This window comes from Sciurus vulgaris (assembly GCF_902686455.1).
Source record: "Sciurus vulgaris genome assembly, chromosome: 3".
NCBI classification, from domain to species: Eukaryota; Metazoa; Chordata; class Mammalia; order Rodentia; family Sciuridae; genus Sciurus; species Sciurus vulgaris.
The window spans coordinates 7,637,211-7,660,764 of NC_136463.1; the positions used below are offsets into that span (position 1 = coordinate 7,637,211).

The 23,554-nt window shown below is 55.6% G+C and overlaps 1 protein-coding gene across 2 annotated transcripts; it reads left to right on the forward strand.

Annotated features, from left to right (window-relative positions):
- The first annotated feature begins 2,877 nt into the window (after positions 1-2,877).
- On the forward strand, positions 2,878-23,189 carry CDC42EP4 (CDC42 effector protein 4). Of its 2 annotated transcripts, none has more exons than XM_079132341.1 (2): positions 2,878-3,034; positions 20,866-23,189. In XM_079132341.1, the coding sequence occupies exon 2, from the start codon at positions 20,958-20,960 to the stop codon at positions 22,023-22,025; it is 1,068 nt and encodes a 355-aa protein (XP_078988467.1). In that variant the 5' UTR covers positions 2,878-3,034; positions 20,866-20,957; the 3' UTR covers positions 22,026-23,189. The 2 variants fall into 2 exon arrangements, with proteins under 2 accessions (XP_078988467.1, XP_078988468.1); XM_079132342.1 differs by lacking the exon at positions 2,878-3,034 and adding an exon at positions 3,333-3,948.
- Positions 23,190-23,554: the final 365 nt, after the last annotated feature.

The window sequence follows — 23,554 nt, forward strand, 5'->3', positions numbered from 1 at the left end:
GAGTCATACTTTATAATAAACACTACACTAGAAGGAAGGTGGTTTCTAAATCTTCCATAAAGAAGTGGGATATGGGGCTGGGGATATAGCTCAGTTGGTAGAGTGCTTGCCTCCCATGTACAAGGCCCTGGGTTCAATCCCCCCCGCCCCCAAAAAAAGTGGGATTAACCAACCAATCCAACCTTCTTAGGGGTGGGGCAAAATAACATGGACTAAAATGCCCAGAACCCAATGCTAACAGTCACTAGGAGGTACAGGTTGGGGCGGGTGGGGGACAGGCCCATGCAGCTGCATGGATCTCTCATGCCCAAGTCCCAAAGGCAGGCCCCAGCGGCCTGTGAGAGACACACGCCCAGGCCTAAAAGCTTATAGGTCAAGTTACACCGAAGGTGCTGTTAAGACCTCAAATCCCTCCCCAAAGTCTGGGCTTAGAGCTTGCCAGAAATTTCAAGGTAGGTATTCAAGCCTCCACTTCTTTGTTTTGTTAATTTCCTCTGATTATCCACAGACAGCACTAACCTAAAAGATTCAGGCAAAACAGCTTCAGTGATTCTCCAGAGAGAAATCCACAAGTTTTGGATTCAGGGGGAAATTAGCACTTTTCTTTTTGTCAGGTCTTCCCTGGGGCGTGTTCGAGGATGCGGTCTAGACGCAACTACAGAGCTCCCCAGGCAGCCTGTTTGTACAGTGGGCACCCTGAGGGCAGGGATTGGGCTCTATTGTCTTAGTCCCCAAAGGCAAGCCTCCACTAACCTTAAATGTTTGTGGAAGAGACCGGATTTGAATAGGGGTGGAGGAATTACAAAGGGGCCTGAAGGCTTTGTCCTGGAGCTAAATTGAATTGATCTGGACTCTATTGGGACAGCCAAACCCAAGACACTGATGAAAAGGGAAAGCAGGAGAAGGTCAAGGCCAAAGCCAAGACCAAAGGACTGCCTTGGGCCCAGTTCAGACATACACACTCAGCAAGGCTCCAGGAGACCTGGGGACAATGATCTTTCCCCAAGATCTCCTGTAGGAAAGTGACTGTGTTTCCTGGATGAGGAAACAAGCTGCCCCCTTCCCCAACTGTGGGTGGACAGCTGGCTCCTGGAGTGGGTTGTTTTAAAGAAAGGATGAGGGGGGCACAAATCACTGAGAGCCCTAGAAAAAAAAATAATTTATTAAACATGGAAGGAAAGAGATAAGAGGAGATGTCTCAGGAAAAAAAAAAAAAAAAAGCATAGTTTTTTTGGAACAGGTAAAACATGCTGAGATTTGTAGGAAAAGGTCCTGAAACTCCAGGAGTCAGGAGGGCTTGTGGCTAGGAGCCACATGGGGGATCCACCAGTGGAAAGGACCACAGAGGGCCCGCACGTGCCCCACTGACCACGGGGCTTTCTTTAAGGGACCTCATCAGAAAATCGCCCCAACAGGGAAGACAGGGGTTGCTGTTCCCATTTTACAGAGGGGAAGCTGGTGTGTGACTTGTCCGCTAGTGACAGGCAGAGCCAGAGCTCCTGGCCAGAGTTGCTGCCAATCTTCCTTCCAACCAGCCTCTCCAGGGTTAGGGCTCAGTCCCTCCACCCCAGGTCATAAAGACCGGCTACTCCATTTGTGCAGGTTGCTTTATATGCAAAGTCCTCTCACACCTAACAGCTCATGGTGACAACCTATCAGCAAGGCTAGGAGAAAAGAGCGATCCGTGCTCCTTGGACACAAGGGGGGCCAGACTAAGGAGTAGAGGGAACTATTACCCACTGAAACCCAGTCAGGCTTGGAACTCATGCTTTCTGGCTTCCAACTTGCTCTGAACTCCACTTTTTAGTCCTAATGTTTAGTTTTGATGTGCTTTTTGCTCCGAGTAGTGGTGTTGGCTATTGAACTCAGGGTCCCAGAGTGTGCTACCACTAAGCTGCACCCCCAGCCTAGCTTGGGAGGCAATTCTCACTGCAGGATGGGGTGACTGCAGCTTTAGATTGCAAGAGTTGGCTGTTCTCACATGCAGAGGAAAAAGGAGAAGTGCAGTCGTGAGAAGGTCCGTTTCCAGAGGAAACTGGAGAGGGGGCTAAGGGACCCGTGGCCAGCTGGAGGAAGGAAGCCCGGGTAAGTCCACCCCCCACTTCCTTTGAACTGCTAATGGCAAGAGAACTTTCACTTTGTGTAGGCTTTGTCTGCCTTTGTTGAATACTTCACGTCACGCCTTTATTACTTTGGTAATGCTCATTCATAACTAGAACCTACTCCCCTACAAAGAGCCCAAAGCCGCCTTCTCATAGGATTGTTGTTAGGGACTCCGCGTCCCTCTTGCAGTTCCTCTGGAGCAAGGCTTCGCCTCAGTGGACAGTTGGGAGGCAGAGCCCGCAGGCTAGGGCCTCACTGCGATCACAGACGGGGTATCCGCCCGAAACCCTTCTTACATCCAGTCCCGGCCTGGCCTCGGGTCGGCCGCTTCCCCCGCCCGCTGTTTCCAGTAAGAGTCTGGGACGGAATCCACCGCCTGCTGGCGCCCGCCAGTCCCCGGACCAGGAGGTGGGTAGCGGGTCCCCTAGGGAGCGGGAGCGAGAAACGCCGCAGGGGTTGGGGTTTCTGGTTTCTCGCCATTGTTTAAAGTGGGGAAGAGCCTTAGGAAGGCCTCGCAATGGCCCTCGGAAGGAGACGTGTCCCTGACGCTGGGGGTCCCAGGCCAGGGTTCCAGACTGGAGCGTAGAAAGGTGGGGAAGCCCCGAAGCTTGGCCCCCAGGATGCCCCACATGCAACTGGGAAAGTCTCAGGCTTTCCGATTTGAACAGAGGAGGCGGAGCGGCCGGCCCGAGGCTCCGATGGCCATTGGCTGCGGCAACGCTGTGACATCAGCGCGGAGGGGCGCGAGAAGGAGGGCGCGGGAGGAGCTTGGAAGGGGAGTGTCCGCGCGGCTCCCAGCCCCGAGAGCCCGAGAGCCCGAGGGAAACAAACGCCGGCGCTGACATGGGCCGCCAGCCCGGCCGCCCCGCGGAGCCCACCGAGGGGAGCAAGCAGCCGCGCCAGCCCCGCTCTCGGGGCTCTGGGGACCGAGGTAGGCGACGCACACCCCTCTGGCCTCGACAGCCGCGCCAAGGCCCTGCTGGGCTCGAGCCCCCCTGTGGGGCGGAGAGGATTTAAAGAGCCGGGGAAGGGGGCCGAGGGCTGGGGAGAAGGGCGCAGAGACCCTCGGTTCTCGGCGTCCGCCCGGAGAGGCAGGGCTGGGGCAGGGAGCCGGAGCCGCTCGCCGCGTCCCATTAGAGCGGGGTTCGGGGAGCAGCGTCGCGGGGACTGGCGCAGGGCGCTGCTCAGGGAGGGGTGAGAGGCAGGCTCTTTAGGTCCACCCCCTGGCCCAGGAATGGGGCGTGTGTCGGTGTGGGCAGGAGCTCGGCGATCGGCGGCGCGCAGCCCGCGGGCTCCCCGAGGGGGGCGTGTGCGCGCAGAGTTCTCCATGAATAAGAAGGAATTCTTGGCCTGGAGTGGCAGAGGCGTGTACACGCGCTCTCGTACTCACACTGCAGCACACGCCACCCAGTGTCACCGGCCCGGGGGGACCCGAGGGAAGGAGCTGCCAGGAAGGGAACGGCGCCGGGAACAAATTCTTCCCCCGCCTCCCGCGAGCTCTTCCCCCGCCCCGCCGGGCTCCTGCCCGGCCCGCCTCCTCGCAGGACTGGGAGGCCAAGGCCGCGAGAGGCCCGGGCTCCTACGAGGGGTGGGGCCCGGCCGAGCTGGGGCCCTCGTTGGGACCGGGGAGACGGCTTGGCGCGCAGCCCCGCGCCCGCGGCGTGGTCGCAGGCCGGGAGCGGTGGGTTAATGTTTTAACCACCTGCTCCGGGCGGTCGAGGTCCGGGTCGCGGTCTCAGGCTCCGCCCCCTCCCTGGAGCGCCCCCCACCGGAGAGTCAAAACTGCCCCCTGCGGAGGTGCGTCCCCAGGACCTGCCGCGCGTGCCGGGGATCCCGGCAGCCGCGGTGAGTGGGGGCCCTGGTCGCGAGAGCTGGGCGGGAGCCGGGCTGGAGGGCTGCGCCTGATTTGGCGCCGCTTCCTGGGAGAGGAGAGTGAGTGAGTGTGTGTGTGCGTGCGTGTGAGAGCGAGCGAGCCAGCGAGGGGAGCGAGCCAGCGAGCACACTGAGGCTGGCGAGGGGGAGGGGTGCTCCCTGCTAACTCAAACCAGGTTCCTTGTGTTTGTCCGATGAGATCCTGCGGCCTGGGCTTTGGAAGTTTTCCTTTTCTCCCGGGGAGAATGGAGGGGAAATACAATGCTTTCTCTTTTCTGGTCTGAGAACTTCTCCCCTCCCACAGCCGCACGCCTGGTAATCTGCCGTGCCCCCACTTCCCTCGCTGGGTCGGCAGTGCCCACGGAGCTGAGCTGTTGAATGGGGAGTACTTGGAGGTCCCTTTGCTGTGAAGCCCCCTGCCCCTTCTAGAGGGTTGGGGTGCTAGAGGAAGACTGTCACCGTCCTTACCCCCAGCAGCCATCTGTCCTGACGGGTGAGTGTAAACAAGGAGGGGCCGGTGCAGGGGCCTCCTGCAGTGCAACTTCTTTGCACAGTCTGGGTTTCTAATAACTCTGCAGCAGCCCCCGCCTCCTTTCTGAAGCTGGGGTGGAGGAGGGGACCACCGGCAGGATGGACTGAATTTTAAGAGAACAAAGAACAGGGCACAAAGAATGGGAGAGCGGAGCTGCGGGTTTCTTCCAGAAATGGGGGTTTGCTGTGGCGGAGCCAGGGGGGCCAGGCAACCCCAGGGCCCTGAGGCAGTAATGTAGCTGCCAGTGGATCCTGGGTGGCAGCCTCCCTGCTGGGGTTGGTGTGGGTCCGCTGGCATCAGCTACCTCCTGTGAGCCACCCATGTGACTGACTGATAAGCTGGTTTATCTCTGAACTTGGACTTTGCCCCTCCACTCCTTGAGGGCAGCTGCTTCTTCCCATAATGGGAAACCCTGGGGATACTGAGGGGTCTTATCCGGTTTTCCCAGGAATCCTGATGATCCCTGCAGGGACTAGGAAGGGGCTGGTGTGACAAAGTGAGCCTGCTCCCAAGTTGTGGTTTTGGGAGTGAATCTCAGCCGCTCTTGGGCCCCTGGAGTTCACAGCGTCCCTGCTCACGGATGGCCTCTGCCCTCTGAGCCCCGCTTCCACTCTCTGGGGCTTTCTGCTTTTCTCTCCACCCACTTTTCCCCTCGCCCCATTTCTTTCTCAGACATGCCCACCCACCAGTATTTGTCCCATTCCAAAGTGTGTACCCAACCTACTTCTGTCCTCTTGCTTCAGAAGTGGCCGTCTAGGCTACCAGTCTGGAAGGCCAGGAAGACAAGCAAGTGAGGTCTCAACTCTTTTTAAGGCAGGGGGCAGGAGGTGAGCCAGTGTCGACCTGGGACCGAAGTAAGAAGGCCTGGGGCTGGCTCTGGCTCAGGGATTCCAGCCCCCTCCACCTTTGGAGTCCTCGATCGATCGCTGTGGCCAGGACAAGCTGTTCCCAGCTGTGGCAGTTAAGGTGTTTGATATGGCCTCTCGCTTTCTTCTTTATCTCTTCCTTCCCCCTTCCACGACCAGTTTGGGTTGAGAACAGAGGGGTCTGAAGCCAGAGTGTTGAGAACTTCTGTGGGGTATCACCTCCACCCTGCCCTGGCTGGACATCCCACAGACTGGGTCTCAGACTCAGAGGCGCTTGTCCCTGTGCCGGGAGGGAGGAGTTGGTCCCCTCGGAGGAACAGGAGAGCTGGGTTGATGCCAGAGATAAGGCTGGGGGTGGAGAACGGGGTTGAGCAATCTCTCCCTGGGAGCAGAGAGCTGACCTGAGCTTCGCCTGGGTCCCCTGACCTATGTGCTGGAAGCTTTACCTGGACCTTGGGAAAAGGGACCAAATCCTGGAGCCAGGGGTACTTTAAGGGGTAGTCTGGTGAAATGTTCTAACCACCAACTCTGACCAGTTCTGTGAGGTGCTCTTGGGAGGCAGGCCTTGCCAGCCTTCTCTGGGCAGTAGTTAGGGAGGGACTGTGAACAACTGGGCACAGACCAGTCTTTTTGGAGGAAGTTTAGCTAGTAGTTGTCCACATTCCCGCTCACTGTCCCCTGAAGCCCCAGCTTAAATGCACTTCCTTGAGAAGCCTCTGGCTTCCAGCTAACGAACCCCGTGTCTCTCCCAGGTGCTGCCAGATCGCAGCTCTGGCCCCATGCCACGGTGGCAGTGCGGGCATCCGAAGCCCTCCTTTGCCTAGAATACCCATTTCCCAAGCTGAGGACGGGTCTCCCTTTGGGGGCTGAGGTCAGTGTCTGGGGTGTGTTGTGCATGCCTGGTGTTTGCCCCTCCTTCATCCCAGGACTGGGCACATCTGAAAAGCAAGAGTGCTTTTTAGGGGGAAGACCCCTGGGCACCTCAGTGCTTGGCCGTGAAGGTGGCAGGTGAGGTCGACTGGGACAACCTCCAGCTCCCTGCGGGAGTCTCTGCTCTCTCCCTGTACCTGTGCCAGTGCAGTAATTGAACTTGGTCTGGAGACCCCAGCTTTGGAGCTCCCTAGAAGTGACAGTGAAGACAGACTCTACGTTCTGCCTTCTCTTCCTGCCCCTTTTTCCTCTCTGCCCTGTAAACTTCTGCCCTCGGGTCCCACTTGGTACAACCCTCTCCTTCCCTTAGAATGTTGTCCCTGGCCTTGATGGACCACAAAGAGGTCTCCCTCCTCCACCCAGGATGGAGTTCCAGGCTTGGTTAAATGCTGGAGGGGTAGAGTCCCAGGGAGCCCAAGAGGAACCTCAGGGCCAGTAATGCAATTCGTGGATCCCGCTCAGGAGAGTTCGTGCAGGTGCAGAGGAGGCGGCCATCACGTTGGAGTCTTGTGTGTTATTTGCTGCTGGTAGCACCCAGGGTCCCTCAGATTCCTGAGTTATCTCTCACCCTTACCCTGGAAGAAAGGGGGGTGTTTCTCTTTTCTCTGCCTTACCATCCTTATCAAACTGGAATCAGAAGGAGCTTAAGTCCTGCCTGAGAGAAGCCAGGCTTCTCCATCCTGTGTCACCAAAGTCAAAAGGTGAGAAAGGGAGAGACACTGAGATAGGAAAGAAGCCTAGGCCAGGACTGCCCGGCCCCACTGCTGGAAAGGGTGGGCAGAGTCTATACCTGGGCTTCCGTGGCTTGGAGGACCCTTGGCCCTGCAGTAGATAATCCGAGGGACACTGGGGTCTAGAGAAAGGTCAGTTCACATAGCTCCCTGGAGCCTTTTGGATTAGGCGTCCCCAGGTGTGTGTCCCGTTTGAACTTGGGAGAGTGGTAGCCAAGGTGTTGCTGGGGATGCCGGGCGTCTCCATGACACCTTGCAGATGTGGGGGGCTTGCTGAGGGTGCAGGTCCCACATGTAAGTGTGCCCACTCCTCGTGCAGGTCTGCCAGGCTGTCCGTTGGCAGCCTGATTCACCCCACAGTTACTCTCCGAGGTCCATGATGTTAGCCATTGCTCCAAAGCTAAAGGGGAAACTGAGGCACAAGGAACTTGCCAGTGCAGCGAGCCAGCATGTAACCTGGGGACCAGCCTGCTCTGGGGAGGATGGCTCCCTCCACTCCAGTCTCCCTGGAGACCCCAGAGTGTCACTTTACTCCCCACACCACCGCTGAGCACGGAGCTCTTAGGAGAGGTGAGATGAAACCAATCAAGGCCCATCTGATCTGCTTTCAGCGCAGCCTGCTTCCTTCTGAGATGGGGAGGAAGGAGGAGCCCTGCGCGGGGCAGTACCGCCCCTCCCAGGTGAGGGACACCTGACCTGCCCTGCTTGCCGCCTCTCCTGGCTCTTCCTTCTGTGATGGTGGCTTGCAGGCTCCGGGAAACACACGTTTCCAGGAAGGGCCCTGTAAACAAGCAAAGCTGCCGGATGTCCTTGAGTCACTGGCTCCTTCTTGGCTCCTTGGTGGGTGGTCATTTCCGGTCACTCCCAGGCCCAGGCTCCTTTTTTTGTCTTTTCTCTGAGCTGTTAGAATCCTCAGGCAGTGAGGGAGGGAGCTCTTTCCTTGGTCCCTGCTCACCTCCTTCCCCTCCTTCAAGGCAGGTGGTTCTGGAATGAGGATGGAAGTGGATGTAGGGGCAAAGATGGGGACCCCTGTCCCAGCCCACAAGGGAAGGGCTCCCAACAGGCTGGACCTTCCAGGGGAGGGGTCTCTGTTTCCCAGGATTAATCTGTACCTTCCCTGTAGTGGTGGGGAATGGGGTGCCCGGCTAGGGAGATTTTAATCAGAAGCGTGTGCAAGTCTGTGTGCCTCCTGTGGGTGTTAGTGCAACCTTAGCCTCATCAGATCTCCAAGGCCTGGGTCCCAGCAGACCTTACAGTCCCCCCACCACACCCACATTACTGCTTAAGCCAGAGTGGAAAAAGCCCCGAGTTCAGAATCGGCCCGCTCTAGATTCTCCTCTCACCTCTGTTCTTACCAACTGTGTGACTTGGGTGAATTATTTCACTCTCTAAGCCTTCCTTTCCTTATCTGCATGGTGGGGATAATGATGATAATGCATGGGATTGTTGGAAAGAATAGATGAGATAAAGCCTTCCAAATGCTCAGGACAGAGTATTTCACCAAAAAGCGGTTTAATCAAAGTAAAGCATCCACCACTATGTGGGGTGCTAAGTCCAGGCTGGGTAAATGCCAGACCTTTCTCAGACTCCTCCTGAGGCTGGGGGACAGCATCTGCAACAGCATTTCCAGAGTGGGTTCCTCGGCTCCAAGCCCTGGTATCTGCCCCGACCTACTCTAAGCCTGGCATCGTTCTGGAATGATGATCTGGAAGGCATCATTTGGAAGATCTCCTGATTACAAGTCACTGTTTGGACCAGACTGGGTCCCCTCTTCTGTGTTTGCCGGCGACTAAAGGGCAAATTATCCCAGCCATCATGTGCTTCCCCACAACTCAGCCTGGCTCAGCAATTGGCATCGATTTCCTATAAACTCTAAAAATTGTAATTTCTGAAGACGGTGGAGACACTCAGCAGGAATCCAGGGGTGAGCCTGATGATTAAGGGCCGTAGCCCGAGGACAGCACTGCTGACTGGTTTAATGCTGGGGGCCGGGCGGGGGATGGGTAGTTCCGTGGCAGAGCACCGCTCACCCTGCATGAGGCCCTGGGTTTGATCCTCAGCGTTCCCTTCAAGAGAAAAAGGGAATACAAGGCTGGTTATTCATGTAACTTTAGCTTTTCCAGTAACTTCATTTTAAAAGCTAAAGGTGGATTTTTTAAAAATTAGTCCAGTGCATCTAAAACAATGTCACTTCCATGCAATCATAAATTATTAAGACATCAATAATTTTAATTAGTATTAAATCAATCATTGATTTAATTAATTAATAGTCTTTTTATATAAAGACTTTCAAATGCAGCATGTATTTTACATGGATAGCACATTTCAGTTTGAATGCTAACCTTCATAATTTTATTTAATTAAGTAAATTAATGAATATATTTTTTGGTACCAGGGATTGAACCCAGGGGTGCTTAACCACCAAGCCACTTCCCAAGTCCTTAAAAAAATATATATATAAATATATTTTATATATATATATATTTTTTTTTTTTTTTTTTTCTTTCATTTACAGACAGGGTCTTGTTGAGTTGCATAGGACCTCGCTAGGTTGCTGAGGCTGGCTTTGAACTTGTGATCCTCCTGCCTCCAAGTGGCTGGGATTACCGGTGTGCCACTGCACCAGGCCTGTTTTTTGTTTTTTTTGTTTTTTAACTGGGGATCTAACTCAACCTTGTGCATGCTTGGCAAGTGCTCTGTCACTGAGCTGTGTTCCCAGTCCCCCTTCCTTTTTCTATCTTTTGTGATACTGAGGATTGAACCTAGGGACATTATACCACTGAGCTGCAGTCCCAGGTCCATACCCGCCCTGCCTTTTCTTTTTTAATTTTGAGACAGCGTCTTGCCAAGTCACCCAGGCTGGCCTTGAATTTGCAATTCTCTCGCCTCAGCCTTCAGAGTCTGAGAAAAGATACAGATCAGAATACACTTTTAAAAAATGCTCACCTCATTCATCATCAAAAAAAAAAAAAAAAATGCAAATGACAGATTGTAGTTGTGCACCATCGTGCCCAGTTCTTTTGGAACTTCAAAGTATTTCTAAACTCCGTCTGGAAGATGCCCTAGGTTAGAAAAACCAGCACAATTTTAGGGGCAAAAAAGTAAAAGTAGGGATAATACCCTACCAGATACTCAAAATATTTTGTACGTAGTGACATTCTAGACTTGGTTTAGAAATAAACAGCAATGAATAGAACACACTGGAAATAGGCCCAAGGCTAGACTATGTCATCTGGGGATTCGTACCTGGCAAGGGTAGCATCTGTTGCTTTGATGACATTCTAAAACGGTTAATTTTATAAGGGAACGGGAACTCACATTACTTTGGGTCCTTAAAATTTTATGAGTCACAGACATCTCTGGTTTGGGATATTTCCTTCTAGTGTTTTTCCCCCTGAGTGGTTTTTAAAAAATTATTGTCACCCTTTCTTGTGCCCTTTTAAGGTTGATGCAGTGCTTTAAGAGGCTAACACAGAAGGGTAAAGGAAACCTCCATAAAACCCAGAGAAGAGACTGCAAAACTCTTCTTTGGATCCTGTCTGGAGTTACAGATGAAAAAAAAAAAAAAAAAAGAAGAAGAAGAAGAAAAAATAAATAAATAAATTTAAAAATTATTGTATTACCCTGGTAGTTTTAGAAAAGAGGAAAATATTCATAAACTCAGGGATAGGAAATCTGTGCTTCATGATGTTAAAGCCAGAAACCCCCCAGCAGATCTGACCATGTAAATAAGTAGCAAGCACGCTACAGAAAAATACCATGAAGTTTCCAAAACAGAAATAGGTGAATGATAAATTTACACAAAAAAATCTGCAAACTCTGATGCTGATGTAAGTTTTAATATTTAAAGAGATCATATAAATCCTTTGGAAAATGCAAAACCCCCACCCCACAGCAGAGTGGGCTTCAACAAGCCATAGAAGATACAGATTACCAGAAAATTCTTAAAAAAAAAAAAAAAAAAAAATGCACATCCTCATGAATAATCAAAGAAATGCAAATTACAGGTTTGGAGGGAAGAGTTTTTTTTTTGCTATTTTCAATTCAATGAAAGAAAATAGAGTCTGATGTGAGACCCCCGGCATCCTCTGTCGTTGGGACTAAAACTTGGCAAAACCTTCTGAAAAATGCTAAAGGAAGAAAGTGATTTTTGATGGGAATCCTCCAGAAATAGTTAAGGACCAGGCATGATCAGCTGAAAGGGTGCTTACAAAGTCTCTCCAGACTGAAGCAGCCTGGCTCTTACCACGTTAACTGGATGTAAAGATGAGAAGTAGACTTCTCTAAGTGTAATTTGTTAACATGCAAATACTTTCACCCAAATATGAACAATGGTTGGCTTTGTTTCACCATCTACAATGGGAAGTGCAGCTTGTATAATACGAGGGAAAATGTCAAACTCAGCACTATCCCTTGGAAGTGACATGGGACCTCTGCATGCAATTTACATTTTAATGGCTGCATTTTGTTCTTTATTTTTTGCTTGCTGGGGTGGGAACTGTGGGTCTCTCCCACCTAACCCAGGGCTCTGCCACTCAACAACTCTCTTGGCCCTAAAAGCTACATTTTAGAAAGCACAAACAGGGGAAATGAACATTTTATTTACGCTCACCGTTCAGAATATTATTGGGGCATGTAATCAGTATGAACCCATTAATGAGGGATTTTCTATTCTCACTTTCCTACGATCTCCCAAGTCCAGTGGGTACTGTGCACTCTTAACACGTGTCAGCCTGGACTGGCCACATTGCAAGTGCTCAGCAGCCATGTGCAGCTGGTGGCCGCCATGTTGGACAGCACAGGTGTGAATTATTTAATAACTCAGCAGTGGCAGAGAATGGGAGTCACAGAGAAGTTCTGGCATGGACGCTTGTTCACTTCCTTGCCCTGCTTGCCCTTGAGCCCTGCTCTGATAGATTCATCCCTCTCCCCCGTGGCCTGCTGCTTCCTGCGCCCGAGCGGGGATGCTTGGGGCATGTGCATTTGCCTCACAGCTCTGGAAGGCGTGCAGGGACTTCCGAGACTTGCTCACTTTCTCTTCCAGGATGTTTATCTTCAGGAAACAGGGTGTGCACTGGTGTGGCCGGGCAGGGGCTGGTCCAGGTCGGCTGGCTGGCAGGGAACGTGCAGTAGGTGCTCAGCGTGGCGGTGCCGAGGACGAGGCTGGGTCTGGGCTCCAGTCTTCCTGCCTGGGAGCTGGGAATACCCAGGAGCACAGGGGACGCTGGCTCCATTCCTGAGTGCACTGCGGGTGTTCTGCCTTCTGCTTCCTCCACCTCTCCCTTCCCAGCAAGTCAGAACACTGGGAGGATCCCATCAGAGAAGGTTTCCATGTGGCCATCCTTGGGGACAGACCTCAAATGGGGGAGGCTGTAAAGTGAGTCTTGTTTCCCAGGGTCTGTGATGAACAGTGTCTGTGAACCGGCCCTGCCCATCTTCCCGGTGCCTGCTCTCAGCTGTGGACATCTGCGTCGACCAGGCAGGCAGTATCACCTCTTGCCTAAACCACGGGCCCCAAGCCTCCAGCAGTGGGCTCACTTCCCTAGTTAGAAGCTGTGGGAGCGAGGGAGGGGGTGCGCCCCATCTGAGCCTCAGCCTCCCTTTTGCTAAATTGGGGCGGTCATGGTACTCTCCTTGTAAGCTTGCTTTGAGGCCCAGAGGCATATGTTTCTGTTGTCCCCGACACTGGGTGGCACTCTGCAGCCACCCAGTAAAGGAGAACTGTTGACAGTCCTTCCTTCTCTGCACATGGCCAGCGGCGGGAGCGCCAGTGCCCCTGCGTGAGCCCGCCCCTTCTTGCTTTCTCTGCTGCTTTGCAGTGGTGGGTGCAGCCCGGCTGGGCCACAGGACTGGCAGGAGCCACGCTTCACCTGCCCGGGATATCTCTGACAGAACCCCACTGTTCCGTGGGAGGCTGGCCTCCAGCTTGGGTGTCACTGGCCAGAGGCCAGTCTCCGGTGGGGTGGGAGGGATTGCTATCACTCACCTCCTGCTCAGCTGAGGAGGCTCAAGCACCAGGAAGCAGCTGTGGGGGAACAAGTTCTCCTTTTGGGGGAGTCTTAAATCTCCCGGTTCCCCTGATACCAGATTGCTATGGACGATCCACTTTCTCCTCCCAGACAACATAAACAAGGACCTAGTGCCCACGTCCAGCTTGGGTGATTTGGGAGGGAGGAGAGAGCAGACAGACATCAGTGGGCGATTCAGAGAGGAGGAGGAGAGCGAATGAACGGCCGTGGAGACCCGCTCACATCCCCGGCGGCTGAGTCCTCAGAACGGGAAAGCTGGTCACCTTTGTGAGCTCTCGTTTCGCGTAGCGCCGTGGCCGCCGGGTGTGAACAGGCGTGTGTTCTGCCTGCTTGCATCTTCCGCTGGTGCCGCTTGGCAAAGCTTTCCGTGCCACAGCCTAGCTTCAGACTGCCCCCCATCTTCGTGACCACACGAACTCTGTTGAGTTCTGGGCTCCGCGTTGTCTTAGCAGTCTGCTTGCTGCTGAACACAGGTTCTCTCCCATCTCGGGCCGCGTGAATGAGGCTCTGATGGGTGGGACGTGGCCGGTGTTTTCCTCTTTGACGCAGCTCCACTCCTGAACCATGCTTGTTTGAGGGGACTTTGCCATGGTCCTGGGGTCTCTGGGATTCTGAACAGCCCTGGGACTAGGGTACTGTTCCCTGCCTGGTGGGAGGACTGGCCTTCCACTCCCCTTTGCCAGCTCTACTTTGGGAAAGATGGCAACAGGCGCAGGAGGGTCTGGAGTCTGGCTATGAGCCAGTGCAGGTGTTGTCTCGCTGCAAGAGACTTGGGCTCTAGTGTCACCTGGGTCCCTTGCCAGCTCTGGCTTGGGTGAGTCACCTCTCCTTGCCCCCACAGCCTCATCAAGGTCACTGGGTTGGATAATCTCTGACCCAGTCAGAGCTGCGTTTAACCCCCACAAGGCTTCATGAGGAAATCCGCTGGGATTTGTAAAAAGGACACCACAGGACGTTGATGGCTGCCCTTTGATCTGCGTGCAGGGTTGGCCACAGGACCTACTCGGGATTCCAAACTCCACAGGTGCTCAAGTCCCATACTTGAAATGGTGTCACATTTGCGTAAAACCTACGCACATTCACCTGTGTGCGGCCACTCACCTCCGGGTTGCTGTGCTACTTCTGAACCCTGCAGTGCTGCATGGTTTAGGGAGGGACGGCAAGAGGGAGTTCGTACGTGTCCAGGAGAGACGCAGCTTTCTTCTGACCAGGTTCGATCCGAGTTTCATTGAGTCCACAGATGTGGGATCCACAGATACGGGGTGCCAACCATATGTTAATTTACAAAGAGGAAAACCAAAACATATCAATGTATGAATTGACAACAGACACGTATGTAATCTCTAAAGACTGGGCACATGCGTATGTGCGTGTGTGCCCCTGAATCATGCTAGGAGTTTTTTAATGTGATGTGCTCACACTTTTATAGTACATCCCTATTTTGGTGCATGGATCCTGGAGTGGGAAGTAAGTCCTGGCTTCAGTTCATGACCTCGGTCAAGTCCCTTAATTTGGTCTTTCCATCTCTGAAAGTATGAGCTCACCATACCCAGGTAGAGTCACCAGTGATGTTTCATGCTCCCATCCTGGGATTTTAATTTTTGTTTTGTAATTGTGACTATTCGGGCTCAAAATGATTTAAGGGCAAGCATCTTAAACGCCTTGCACACAATTTCAAATAAGAAGGCCTTTCCAGAGGGGTGCGTGGAGCTGAAAGATCCGAGTGGATCTGAGGTCGGCTGGATCTCAGTGTGGTTCCCCCGGAAGCTGGCGCCAGCGCATTTAACAATGTGCTTCAAAGCTCCCGAAGTCCTCTCCCGCCACTTGGCTGTCCCCAGCCTTAAGCGCTGTTTGAATAAAATAGTCTTCTGCCTTCCCCAGGCCTTCTTATCTTTGCCGGCTGCAGGCTCCTGAGTGTTCCAGAAAGTGCCTGATCTTTCTGTGGTGACAAAAGGCAGTGCCACTAGTCTTTTACAGAGAGGTGTGTCCCAGGACACACGGAGCCGCCTTCTGGGCCTCCAGCATGTCGTCCCCCGCTCCCGTGGACCTTGTGTAGCAGATTGCCTCCTGTTTTGGCAGAATTGAGTTCTGCCTGGGGTAAGTAGAAAGGCCCCCGGCCCAGCAGGTGAGGCCCAGCCCTGTGCCCTCAGCAAACCCTGGAGTCCCTGCTTCCAACACATGCCTTGAATGTGTCCCCTTCCTCTGCCTTAGCCACACCCATGGCCTAAACGCGTTCCTCTTGGCCCTAAACTCCCACAACATCGTGACCAAATTCCTGCTTCTCTTCCCTCATAGCCCCTGCCAATGGCAGAGCTTCCGGAGCTTCCATGTACAGATTGAGTCACTTGCCTACTGGGAAATGACCCGTTTCCTTCAGGCACCTAGAATGATATCCAGACTCCTCACCTGGTCCAACAGGGAGGGCCCTGTGTGGCCCGACCCCTGGCCAGGTGGGCTTGCTTGCAGCCTGCTCCCACCTCAGGGCCTTGCGTGCGCTGCCCCTTCCCCTGGAGCGTTCTTTGACGGGGCCAACTGTCTCCTCACTGCTGAGTTCTCAGCCCAGAGCGCCTTCCTCAGAGGGCCTCCGGCCCCCTCGTCACTCACAGCCCCCCATTTCCCTGTCCACAGGAGATTGCTTTATTTACAGCTCTGAACCCCAGCTGCACCCCTCTATACACGTGCCCTGGGAAGATAGCAGTGTCGTTTCCGTCCCTCAGAATCCAGGGGCATGGGTTCATCCAGGGCCTTCAGATGCCAAAACCCAAGGGTGCCCAAGACCTTTCTGCAAAATATCAGTGTTTGCACAGAAGCCACCCATACCCTTTGCACAGAGCCCCCCGGATCCTTTCCATCACCCCTAGGTCACTTACGATACCTAATATGGTAAGACTATCGTGTAAATAGTTGTTACACTGTGTTGTTCAAAGGATGCTGACAAGGAATAAAAAGTGTGTACACCTTCAGTACAGAGACCTCCCCCCCATACTTATAGCCTGTGGTTGGTTAAATCTGTGAATTGGAACCCCTGGGTGTGGAGGGTCAGTGCATGTGGACATGTGGATGTTGGGGGCCCACAGTAGGGCAGTGAGGAAGGAAGAGGAGCCATGAGCCTCGTGCAGCCAGTGCAAGTCACAGAAGTCATGCTGTGCCCGAGCCCTTTGCCCTTCTGTCCAGCCACGTTGGGTGGAGCTGGTGTTGGACGGATGGTTAGAACCCAGAGAGGGACTGGCGGCGGGGATGGCCGCCCTGGGTGTGTGGGCGTTGGAGCGTGTGAACTCTGTGTACTGGGTTGAGCTGTGGGTCAGCTGCAGGGTGGGAGGCCTGCCTGGCTGTCCCAGGAGAGTGGAGGGCTGGATCCTACCTCGGGCAGCTCTGCCAGGGCCAGGTCACTGCCTGGGCATTAGAGTGGGATGTGTTGGTTCATCCTGTACCGTCCGTCTGTGCAGGGCCCGCTGGGCTGGCTGATCTGGGAGGGCAGCCAGAGTCCAGGCAAGGTTGCCACCCACAGTCCCTGGGGCTGAGCAGAGGGTGTGGCCCGTGAGGCCCAACCAGGAAGAGCTGCTGTCATGAGGAGGTTTTGTGGTCAGTGGCACTGAGGGTGGAGGAATCCGGCCCTCCGGTGGCCAGGACACTGCTGCTCTGCTTTCCTTACCCAGCAGGAGCGTGGGGCGTGGCTTCCGGGTGGACTGAGGGTGCCCCACAGGGCTCGGCTGTGGGGAGTGGCCACCCTCGTCACGGGCAGCCTCTTTTAGCTGTTTCTGCAGGGCTGAGTCGGAGCTTAGCAACAGCCCTCCTGCAGCCACAGCTCCCGAGAACAGTCCTCTTCCAGGTGGGCGCTCGAGGCCCCTGTGGTGCTGCCAGCCCAGGACCAACCCAGGCCTCTGGCTCCCGCCACCTGCCTTGCTCTTAGACCCTTCGAGCCATCTCCTCACCCCACGTTGTTCTGTGAGGAACTTGGTGTCACTCGGGACAGTGAAACCAGAGACTTGAAACTCCCTTTTGCATGAGCTGCTGCTGGCCCTGAAGCCAGCCGCCCAGCCTGTCCCACCTGAGCGGAAGCTCTGGGACACCAGAGCTCCCACCCCAGGCCCCGGGGCCCCATTGAGGCCCGGGTCTCGGGACCCTCCCAGTGGATATCCAGGATGGTTTGTCACAGGCCACAGGCCTGGTGTCCATGCTCCAGGAGTGAGACCTCAGGCAGGAGGGAGTGTTGGGCAGACCTGGCACTGTCTTTGACGTGGGGCCTCAGAGCGTCCCAGGGCTCGGTGGCTGGCCTAAGATGGAGAAGTGGGAACGTGGCCGTCGCTTCCCTGTGACCCTGCCCTGTGGTTGCAGCGGTCTGGACACTTGCTCCCTCCGGGTGGCCAGAGGTCTGCAGGAGCTCCGTGCGTCCTGGGCACCTGGACCTGTGGTTTTGCCTTCTCCACTGCGCACCTCAGGTGGGAAACCACAGGGCCTGCCCTGCTCCCTTGCACAGCTCTGGAGTTTACAGCACTGGGCTCCGCCCCAGTCCCAATCCTGCCTCTCTCTCGTTGTTTACCTCCAATATACTATGCACCTATTTTCTTTTTTCTGGTACTGGGATTGAACCCAGGAACACTCTACCAACTGAGCTGCATCCTGGCCCTTGTTAACATTTTTTACATTTTGAGGCAGGGTCACGCTAAGTTTGCCCAGGCTGACTTGCGATCCCCCTGCCTCGGCCTCCCCAGTTTCTGGAATTACAGGCCTGTGCCCAGCACCAATTTTCATGTGCATTCCCGCTCGCCAGTGGCATTTCTTAGCCTGGGGCAGTTCTGATCCCCCCAGCGATACGGGGCTGTGTCTGAAGACTGGGTTGTCAAGGCAGGAGGAGTGGATGCTGTTGGCATGCGGTGGGCAGAGGCCGGTAATCCTGCTAGTGTCCCATTCCGCAGACAGCGGCTCCACCCCCAAACAAAACCATCCGGCCCAAAGCCTGGGCAGTGTTGGAACAGGCTCTGGGATTACACAGCACTTTCCCGAGGCAGCAGCTGGCTCCTCCCTGCTCTGGGTTCCCTGGCCAGCCATATGGGGAGCACTCGATCTGTGGCCATCCCTGGAAGGGCCTGGTGTGAGCAGAAGGAGCGGAGGAGCCAGGCCCGGCCCGCCTGGGGCCTAAACCCAGATGACTCGCTGTGCTTCAGTGAACTGCGCTCTCATGCCTGCATGGAGGAGCTGCCCTGGGCGTCCCTTCCAGCAATTTGAGATTCCAGCATTTGGGGAACGGAACGGGGAGCTGGGTTACAGGCAGGTAGAAACCCTGGTGTCAGAAGCCAGAAGGATTTGCAGGCATCGCCTTGAAGCCGCTTATATTTCCTTCTGTGTCCAGCATGACCCAAGCAACCCTACCTTTCCTTTCTCTTTTTTAGTCTGGGTTTTCCTTAAAGTTTGGCCCATGCCTGGCCCAGGAGTTCACCTGCAAGGTCAAGGAATTGGCCAACTATGACCCATGGGCCAAATCCATTCTGTCATCTGGTTTTGTAAATAAAACGGTCGGTTTTGTTTTTGTTTTGTACCTGTGGTATGAAGGCTACAACCTGGGAACAGTCATGAAAGAGATGCGCGGGGCAAGATACTGGGGGCCTGGCACACACTACCCTTCCAGCACTCAGTATCACCAACCCTGCCGTTCTCTAAATAAAGTTTTATTGGGACACACCTTGCCTGGTAGTTTGCATATTGGCTGTGGCTTCTTAATTTTTTTTTGTACTGGTGATTAAACACTGAGCCACACCCCCAGCCCATTATTTTGCTTTATTTAGAGACAGGATCTCGCTGAGTTGCTTAGGGTCTCACTAAGTTGGTGAGGCTGGCTTTGAACTTGTGATCCTCCAGCCTCAGCCTCCTGAATTACTGGGTTTACAGGTGTGCGGTACTGCACCCAGCTTGTGGCTTTTTGTTTGTTGGTTGGTTGGTTGGTTGGTTGGTTGGTTTTTTTTGCTAAGACAATTCAGTAGCTGCAGCAAAGACTGTGTCAGCCACAGAGGTGAAAATATTTGCTCTCTGATCCTGAACAAAGTGCTTGCTGAGCTCTGGTCAGGCTGTTCAATATCTGATTGTCTAGAGGTGGAGGCAGGACTGGAAGGGCCAGAGGGAGGATTCGGGTTGGGGTTGTGGTGAGTTCACTTGCGTGAGGGTCTGATGGGAGGAAAGAGAGCTGACCCATCAGAGGATCATCTCAAGGCCTCCCAGGAGAACCCTCCCTGGACCCCGCAGCCTGTCCCTGAGAACGTGGTGCTAGCTGGAGCGTGAACAGTATCCGGGGCATGGTGAGGGGCATCCTCCTGGCAGGGGAGGCCGTCAGACTGGACTGCGGTGACTTGGCACAGGAGAGTGTTGGGGGAGGGTGCCAGAAGGCACAGAGAGGCCGGGTGGAAGCCCTGGAGCTGTGCTTTGGGCTGAAGTGAAGACCGAAGGGGAGAAACTGGGGCCCACAGGAACCCTGGACGCTCAGGTTACCCTCCAGCTGGCAGGGAGCAGGACTGGCCCTGAGACCCTCTCCAGACCCTCACCTGAGCCTGAGGACATTGGGCCCAGAGGGTGGGCCGCTGTGAGTGCAGAAGCTGGAGGGGCCGGAGCAGAGAGCCAGGGTGGGGTGGCCGGTGCTGGCCTTGAGTGGGGGCGGGGCAGGCCCTGGGTCCAGGGGTTTGCACAGATACCAGGTCGAGATCTGCTGTGGACACTTTTGTTTTAACCAAGAAGTGAAGGAAGAACAGAGGGATCAAAGAGGAGGAGGACCTGTCGGGCAGATGTTGAGGGCTGGGTGGGGGGCAAGGCACGGCCTGGGGTGGGCCTGGAACCTGGGTGTCAGCAGGGCTGGGAGGGAGGCAGCGCCTGGAGACCTTGCCCTGCCTCTGCCCCCGGCTCCCCCACCCTACCCCGTTCTGCTGAGTTTAACATTTGGGGCAAGTCCCTCGGGGGAGAAGAGGGCTGGTTTGGCCTTGACTCTGAACTTGAACTTGGCCCTTGCTGAGAGCTGTGTGGGTGGCACACAGGCGCTCCTGGGCTCCCCCTCTGTTGTTTGGATTTCTAGTTAATCACCCTGAGGGTCTGTAGGTTCTATGGGGACTAAGTCACCTGGGGTCTAGTCCCTGTCTCTCTCTGTTCCTAATAATTAAAGTGGGAGAGGTTCTCCTGATCTTGATCTCCCTGAGAGAGCCTGGGCAAAGAGCTTGGGCACCCCCTCCCCGCTGGAGATGCCATAGGCAGGATCTTCATTTATGGGATCCCAGCGAGGACTAGAAGGCCAGGGAGCTGGTTCTGTGGGTGCTGGCAGCCCCACCCCAATTCTGATTCACAAAGACAGCCAGCCTGCCCACACACATGCAGGTGCCAGGCAGTGTCTCCGTCTCCTGGGGCCCGTCTTGTCCACTCCCTCTCTCTCTCGGGACTGTGACTCAGGCTGAGGTGTCCACCAACTCCACAGGGAGGAGGGTCAGACAGCAAGAAGATTTTGCAGCATGTCTCCAGACTGACTGCCTGGAATCACCTTAGCTGCCTGGTTGGATGAGGGGGGGAGCCATTGTCCTTTAATAGAAGGATTATTTATCTCTCCAGTTTCCCAGGAAAACTCTGTCTCTGAACTCTAACCAGATTTGCAGAATTGCTCCTCTACCCCGGCAGCCTACGGATGAAGAAATAGGCAGCGTTGTGAAATGGCTGGCTTGTTTGGCATCATCTCAGTTTTTGCAGGGGAGCTGGGTTTAAGTGACAGCCCTTGGCACATGGGCTTTGGTGCTGGTGGCCAGCCGTGCTAACCCTTGCCTCCTGTCTGCTTTCAGCCCTATGATCTCCGCGCCCTCCGCTGCTCCACCTGCCGGACTCGGACTTCATATCTGACCTTGGGAGGGTGCGCCTCCCTCCCACCAGCAAGATGCCCATCCTCAAGCAACTGGTGTCCAGCTCTGTGCACTCCAAGCGCCGCTCCCGGGTGGACCTCACGGCTGAGATGATCAGCGCTCCGCTGGGTGACTTCCGGCACACCATGCATGTGGGCCGGGCCGGGGATGCCTTCGGGGACACCTCCTTCCTCAACAGCAAGTCAGGTGAGCCCGATGGAGAGTCGCTGGATGAGCAGGCCTCCACATCATCCTCCAAACGCAGCCTCCTGTCCCGGAAGTTCCGGGGCAGCAAGCGGTCGCAGTCGGTGACCCGGGGGGACAGGGAGCAGAGAGACATGCTGGGCTCCCTGCGGGACTCAGCACTCTTTGTCAAGAACGCCATGTCCCTGCCCCAGCTCAATGAGAAGGAGGCCGCGGAGAAGGGCCCCAGCAAGCTGCCCAAGAGCCTGTCGTCCAGCCCCGTGAAGAAGTTGGATGCCGGAGAAGGCAGTGGGGAGGAGGTGGGCGCAGGGCACCTGGGTCCCCGTCGGAACGGGGCAGTGGGCCCCCACTCCCCTGACCCCCTCCTGGACGAGCAGGCCTTCGGGGACCTGACGGATCTGCCTGTGGTGCCCAAGGCCAGCTACGGGCTGAAGCACGCAGAGTCCATTCTGTCCTTCCACATCGACCTGGGGCCCTCCATGCTGGGCGACGTGCTCAGCATCATGGACAGAGAAGAGTGGGACCCCGAGGAGAATGGGGGCGGCTACCGTGAAGAAGGAGGCCCCGGCGGTGCCATTCAGCAGCCCCCTCTAGCCGAGGCGGGCCCTCCCCTGGTGAGGCAGGAAGGCAAGGCCGGCCCAGGCTTGCCTGCACTGCCCTCTCACGCTCTGGAGGACGAGGGGTGGGCGGCAGCGGCCCCCAGCCCCAGCTCAGCCCGCAGCGTGGGCAGCCACACCACCAGGGACAGCAGCTCCCTCTCCAGCTGCACGTCGGGCGTCCTGGAGGAGCGCAGCCCAGCCATCAGGGGCCCAGACAGAGCCCGGGTCACCCTCCCCAGACAGCCTGACAAGGAGCTGTCCTTCATGGACGAGGAGGAGGAGGACGAGATCCGCGTGTGAGCCTGTGGGAAGGTCTCCGTCCCCCTCCAAGCTCTCGGGCTGCATCTCCTCTCTGCCCCCACCCGACTGTGACCTTTGACCTTACCACACAGGGGCCACCAAAAGCCTCGCATTAGGTCGTAGACCCTGGACCTCATGGATGGGGGCACTGGCTGAGCCCTCGGAGGACCTGGGGAGCTGAGGGGCCGTGGGGCCCGACCAGAGGTGGTCGCCTGGCTTGGTGACGCACCGGCCCTGCCTGCAGCTGCAGAGGCCGGGGCTGTGCTCTCCGTGCAGGAGGTGTTTTTCCTCTCTCCGCCTCCCTGTCCTCCAGCCTGGCCTCAAATGGATGCCAGATGTCAACCCGAGTTCCTGCCACGTGCAGCCGTCGCAGTCTGCCAGAGACGGCCTCTGCTCCAGCCAAGGACACTGGGCTCCCTTTTCTCTCCGATGGTGCCAGGGAGGCCCGGCAGCAGGAGAAAGAGGGCGCTCACATATTCCAGCCCCCCCCCCCCCAACCCCTGGCTCTGCACGGGAAGCCCGGAGCCCCAGGGAGCTCACTGGAGCAGGAAGCCAGCCATGGACATGGACAGAAATGCGGCCCCTTCTGAGCGGGCGCGGAAGGAAAGCCCCCGGGCTTCTTGGATGTCTAGGAGGGGCCCTTCAGGATGACACCCGGAGCAGGCTGGGCATGGCCCTTCCTTATCATCGTGTTCGGATCCCGGGTAGAGCAGTATCAGGAAGAGCTTTCCTCGGCCTGCCGCCAGAAGGAAAGTGGAATCGTTTTAAGAAAACCTTTTTACTGCTTCTCCTGGAAATTGAGTGGCCATCAGCACGGTCAAGTCTAGGGCAAAGAACCAGCCCCTCCTGACTCCAGCGGTAGGGGGTAGGCGTGTGCTTGTCCCCTCCCCCCCATGTAGAAAATTTCGGGAAATGATTGTTTAAGTAATACGTTATTGGGGAGCCGCGTCTCGGGCAGCCTGCCCTCCCTCCCACCCTGGGCTCTTCCCCTTCCTTCCTCAGCCTCTCCCTGCCGCTGAGGCCAGGAGGCGGCCACAGTCAGCAAGAACAGAACGAAAACCAGAAGGCGGGTTAAGTTGGAATTTCAGGAAAACCGAAGACTTGGTTTTTAGTATTAGTGTTCCCTTATGACATGGGGAACATCTTACAGGAAAGGTCGTGTGCTCTGTTTCTGAAGTTCAGATGCGTACTCTGCCTCCAGCCCCGGGGGAAGATAGCCCGTCCGCCAGGTCTCTGGCCAGCAGGAGGAGGGGGAGAGCGCTAACTGCAGCGGGGGGGCCAGGCCAGCCTGGTGGCGGATGCTCCCTCGCCGGGTCTGGCGGGACCCTGACTCAGACACTAACCTGGTGCGACTCAGCACCCCTAGGTGCTCCTGTTTCCGGTAGCTTAGCTCCCGCCACGGGCAGGATGGCAGTGGGTGTGCTGCCCACCAGCGGCCCTGGGAACCCACCCAGTCAGCTCCAGACTTTAAACTATGTATTTTTTTTTTCTTGATATTGTTAAAGCAGCAAGAAAACATTAAAAAAAAA